This window comes from Phyllobates terribilis, unplaced genomic scaffold, assembly GCF_046119375.1.
Source record: "Phyllobates terribilis strain yellow unplaced genomic scaffold, ASM4611937v1 Scaffold_4__5_contigs__length_816908805, whole genome shotgun sequence".
NCBI lineage: Eukaryota > Metazoa > Chordata > Amphibia > Anura > Dendrobatidae > Phyllobates > Phyllobates terribilis.
The window spans coordinates 639799777-639805787 of record NW_027362764.1 but is presented as its reverse complement, the minus strand read 5'-3'; the positions used below and the strand labels follow the sequence as shown (position 1 = coordinate 639805787).

General features: G+C 39.3%; 1 protein-coding gene across 2 annotated transcripts in view; it reads left to right on the top strand.

The window, feature by feature from the left end:
* Positions 1-6011, top strand: part of ARMC1 (armadillo repeat containing 1) — a 46727-nt gene that overhangs the window by 19009 nt on the left and 21707 nt on the right. For both annotated transcript variants that reach the window (XM_073679365.1, XM_073679366.1), the window contains one exon: positions 2543-2634. In XM_073679365.1, the coding sequence (XP_073535466.1) occupies positions 2543-2634 (92 nt within the window). The remainder of the gene's footprint in view (positions 1-2542; positions 2635-6011) is intronic.

Below are 6011 nucleotides of genomic sequence, written 5' to 3'. Positions count from 1 at the left end.
ATGTACAATTTTCATAGTCATGAAAATACAGAAAAATCTTTAAATGAGGTGTGTCCAAACTTTTGGTCTGTACTGTATGTATGTATGTATGTATGTATGTACACCTCATTCTACTTAATGTGCTTCTGATTAGGTGATCACCTGAACCAAATCTTATGTAACGAGGGAAAATATAAAAAACACTGCTGTGGTCTTTACAATCCTCTTGCAGTAGGACTACGTGGATGGCAAAACTAGTGCTAGGAATAGCCCAAAAGTAATTTGAATGAAAAAATAACTTTTAACCATGCCAAAAGAGTTGAAAAGAAAAGTCTTGACTGAGAAAAAGAAGGGCTCAATTCTGGCTTTACTAGCAGAGGGATACAGTGAGCGTCATGTTGCCTCCATCCTTAAAATTTCGAAGACTGCAGTCCATTACAACAAGGTCATGCAGCAGACATTGGGGACAACAAAGCTACAGACCGGCAGAGGACGAAAGCGACTCTCCACTGACCAGGATGACTGTCATCTTATTCGAATGTCACTCAGCAACCGCAGGATGATATCAAGTGACCTACAAAAGGAATGGCAAATGGCAGCTGGGGTGAAGTGCACGGCAAGAACAGTTCGTAACAGGCTCCTAGAGGCAGACCTCAAGTCATGTAAAGCTAGAAAAAAGCAGGTCATCAATGAGAAGCAAGGGAGAGCCGGGCTGAAGTTTGCCGAAGACCATAAGGATCGGACCATATAGGACTGGAGTAAGGTAATCTTCTCTGATGAGTCTAATTTTCAGCTTTGCTCAACACCTGGTCGTCTAATGGTTAGATGGAGACCTGGAGAGGCATACAAGCCACAGTGTCTTGCACCCACTGTGAAATTTGGTGGAGGATCGGTGATGATCTGCGGATGCTTCAGCAAGACTGGAATTGGGCAGGTTAATCTTTGCGAAGGACGTATGAATTAAGTCGCATACAAGGTTATCCTTGGAAAACACTTGCTTCCTTCTGCTCAGGCAATGTTCCCCAACTCTGAGGACTGTTTTTTCCAGCAGGACAATGCCCCATGCCACACAGCTAGGTCAATCAATGTGTGGATGAAGGAGCACCACATCAAGACCCTGTCATGGCCAGCCCAGTCTCCAGACCTGAACCCCATTGAAAACCTCTGGAATGTAATCAAGAGGAAGATGGATAGTTACAAGCCATCAAACAAAGAAGAACTGCTTAAATTTTTGTGCCAGGAGTGGCATAAGGTCACCCAAAAGAAGTGTGAAAGACTGGTGTAAAGCATGCCAAGATGCATGAAAGATGTGATTTAAAAATCATGGTTATTCCACCAAATATTGATTTCTGAACTCTTCCTGAGTTAAAACATGAGTATTGTTGTTTCTAAATGAATAAGAACTTTGTTTTCTTTACATTATTTGAGATCTGAAAGCACTGTTTCTTTTATATTATCTTGACGATTTCTCATTTGCTGCAAATAAATACAAAATTTTTAGCTTTGAATTTCGGAGAAATGTTGTCCGTAGTTTATAGAATAAAACGACAATGTACATTTTACTCAAAAATATACCTATAAAGAGAAAAATCAGAGAAAATGAAAATTTTGCAGTGGTCTCTTAATTTTTGCCAGAGCTATATATATTATTTTTACCATTTTGCCTATATGTTGAGCTAAATACATCTTTGAATTTTTACCTAATCTTTGGAGATATATCGAGGTTTTTTTTTTTTTTTTTTGCAATAGATTATATTGAGTCTTCTTCGTCTCTCATGATATATATGGTCCTGAGATTCTCTTTTTCACAATTATAAATGTAACAGCTTGGGGAGGTGAATAGGTCAGTAATAGTTTACCTAAGACATTGAAAGAGCATGGAGTTTATAGAACACTGTTTACTTTCACACTTTGGCCACCCCTTGAGTTGATCAGGTACTGTTCAATTTCACATCTTGGTCGGCCAGTGTTTACTTTTTACACATCACTAATTTAATTAAACTGTACTAATCCTAACTGCTATCTCGGGTGAGGAGACCAAGATATTTTGGTTTAAACTTTGAAAAAAATCACAAATAGATGAGTTTCACATACTACTGTACCTGCTTTTTTCACTAAAAATGCAGTAAAACCTGATACCTGCGTTTTTTGCTGCGTTTTTGCACTTACTCATTGCTTTCTATGGGTACAAAAATGCTGAAAGAAGTGACATGAGCAGTTCTCAAAAATGCAGCAGTTTTCCAATTCAGTCAGGAAAAAAAAGTAATTGTGTGTGTGTGCGCATGAGATTTTTGAAATCTCATAGCTTTTGCTGGTACTGTAAAATGCAGCTTAATATTTGCATATAAAAAAAAACTTGGCAAACACAACTGTGAACATAGTCTAATGGAAGTGACCTAATAATGTAATGGGATTTGACTTCTAGTATTTTTGTATACAGCACACTGTACATCATCCAATATATTTTCTATTACAATGCTACACTGAATTGCTACACTTTCTGGTATGTTGCTCTACTATTCTTTTTGTTTTTCTGTAGTAATATAACTTTTTTCTTTTTCAGGCTTTGCGTTATTTAGCAGAATGCCGCGCCAACCGAGAAAAGATGAGAAGCGAATTGGGAATGATGTTGAGCTTGCAAAACCTCATTCAGAAGTAAGTTACGTCTCGTGTTGCGAGGTGCAGATAGTGCAGCATTTCATAACTGCGATAAAAAGATTACTGATAAAATCTTCACCTCTGTGTGTAATTGCAATTTATGACGAAATAGATTCAAGAGACTTGATCTCTACTACGGCTCACGGACGTAACAAAGATTATATCCCATTGTGCTGGTACCCAGTGTGCTGGAAGGGTCTGTGAGGCAATGTCGCTGCTTCGTGCTGTCCAGGCCACGCCGCCTCCTGAAACCTATGTCAAATCAAGGCAAAAACTTGTGACGCATGCCACAGAGAAGCCAATATTTACTACAGAGTTTAGTGTCTGTGGGATCAGCGTTCAACTATTGCAGCGTTCAACTATTGCAGCGTTCAACTATTGCACAACTGGCCTGTATGGGAAAGGTGCAAGAAAGAAAGAATTATGTATGGGGGGGGGATCAGTACACATACCTGACAGACAAGCAGTATATGGGCCAACAGCTGGCAAAGGTGTAATGACACCTAAAAGAGGCTGTCTTGCGACATATACTTACAGCCGATCCACATGGCATGCCATAGATGTGTTAGATTTAAGGGGTCTAAAACTTACCCCTTAGATCCCAGTCTTAGCTTGTCACCCAGCTATATCAGATCTCATACTTTGCACTGACGATGGGCAATACCCCGACACCGTGTCTGCAAATTGAGTTTCTGATTTGGCTTTTATCCTAAGTCTATTACAAGGTTTATTAAAGAGAACCTGTCACGTCCTAGCTACTATCTACACTGCCCACATAGCGTTGTTAGTGATGCAGTGTGCATCACTAATAAGCTTTTTTCATTAAAATTGGTGGTATTATAATGATTCTATAACATTTTATTACTTATATTCTACCTGCTTGTTTTCAGCCATAGGGGTGTGGTCCTCATATTCAGTCACTGCTGGCACCACCCACTTATTTGAAATTTGCTCCAGGTGAGCGCTGATATTTGTAGGGCACATGTGCAGTTTTACATGTCCTGCTCCGGGTCCCCGCACGTACGCAGTGAGGCTGAAATACCACACACATTAGCCACTATGAACAGACTTATCCTTTGTGTTGAAACATCTAAAGAGTGTGTGCAAAGGACATTATGAGGAAGGAAGCAGGGTCAGCTGTGACATCGCCTTCTGTGATTGGTGGATCCGGTGTTATCAGCTGTGTGCAGAGGTGTTACCTGTCAGGGTAGTCCTGCCTCTGCTGATAAGGAGCCTACTGAAAACTCTTCCAGAAAGGATGGAAAGTATGCCAATAATTAAAACACAAAAACCGGACTTAACAATATGTCACTTTCTAATGATGGCTTCCCTTTCAGCAGGAGCGAGCAAGACAATGACTACATTATTAAAACTTGAAAATATAAATTGTGGCAAATTTTAGTGAAGATCTACACTTGTTTTGAGCAACGTACAGCGCAAATTAGTTAAATACTGGCCCATGTTGGGCTGTGTGCAGACAAGCCATTTAAAACGTAACTCCATTTTTGTGTTGCAAACAGATGGTTTTCTATCAGAGTAAAATCCGTTTTCTGTCCCCGTGAGGTCTATTTTTTCATAGACCCATTGGGGCTGATTCAGTAAGTCTTGCATGCTAGAGTACAAGGTGCTGAATCTAATAAGAGGCACATATGATTGCTGTGGGATGGCGACTCCCGTCACTCTGAGGACCATACGGTCTGGTCATCAGAGCGACGAGAGTCGCGATCCCACAGCAATAACAAGCTCACATCTACTTGCAACAATAGTGTATGCTTGAAACAAAAAGAGCCGGACATGCATATACCATAAGTTTTGAACCTTTCTGAATCTAACCAGTGTATTACTGATGAAGGTCAAATGACCGAAACATCTTCCATACACTTTGTCACAAGTTGTAAATAAACTTCACCAGACTGAGTGCCGATTTCTTTTGACTTTCTAGGTATTGGGGGAATGTTTGACTAATCTTAGTGCCGTTTCCTACTGCAGAACGTTTCCTGCCTCTTATACGGTATAACGAGCCCCGTACTTTAAGATTTCAAGTAAAAAAAAATAAAAAATAATGGTAGATTTTGAAGCTGATAAGTAATACCCAGGAGAAGATATAATTGATATATCCGGATAAATGCGGGTTGGTTCTATTTTAGGGTGACACAACAGTACATGAAATGTCGGTGACATTCAAAAAATGTCACGAGCCGCGCACGGCTCATAAAGACAGCGTAAAGGTTAAAGAGTAGATTAACGATTGCTTTTCCTAGGTTAAATATGCCTCCTCTGCCTATGATTTACCTTCCAATTACCACTAGTTTTAATAAAAATCTGCCGCAACTAATTTATACTTGGGAGAGCGTATCTGAACAATGCCTTTCCTGCAGCGAGACGTTTCCGTCCATTAACCCCTTTAGTCCTGATCGCCTGCTTAACTGCACTCCACTTGTATGGAGAAATGTTTTTCTTTTTTTTTTTGCAGGCCCCCGGCAGTGGAGGGCTAATCTGGTTTCCACAAGGAAACTAAACTTTAAAGACATTTATGTTATGTCAACTTGGGAACTCTTTGTCAGCAGAAACCTAGAATGTCAACTCTGACTTGAAGTCAAGCTTAAAGACATATTTACTTGACTTTTCGGAAGAGCAGAAGTGACACCTTCCACAGTTCCTTGCAGAAATAACACTGAGCACATGCGATGCTGAGCATAATAAAGAGCAGAGGAGTTTGTCAATGCTGGTATTTATGCATGCTTCACACATTTTAATGTGTCCATATGAACTACATTAAAGCTAGCAGCCTCAACCCCTATTTAATAATTGAATTTTATGGTCTGTAAAGAAGGACGTTCCCTCCGGTAACAGATTTGTTATAGATTCCAAAGGCTAAAGTTTTTTAATTAACTTCTTTTTTTTTTTCTTCCTTCTATAGCTTTAGATAATCGACGTGTTAAATAACTATCTGTGAAAAAAAATAGTCCAAGCCTCAGCCATATCATCTGCCTTTGTAACAAGCTGTGGAGAATCCACCGCTGTAATCTGTTCTTCCAAATTAGCATTCACTTAGAGTGATTAGGAACATTAATGCAGTACAAGTTTAATTATCCGCTGTCCCTTAAAGGTGCAAATGTCTTCGGCATCACACAAGTATTCTCTAGCGTCTTTGATGACTTTCACTCAAATGGGTTTTTTATAGTGAATCTGGCTTACAAAATATTTCAAATTAAAATAATGTAACTGATCATTGAAAATGCTGATCTACTTGGTGGTGGTCTTACTTTTTTTTTATAGTCAGTTGCTATAGTCAATTTTGCTTTTCCTTGGAATTTCCTTTTTTCTTAATTTTGTAAAAATGTTGCCCATCTGTTTGATATTACTTTGATTGT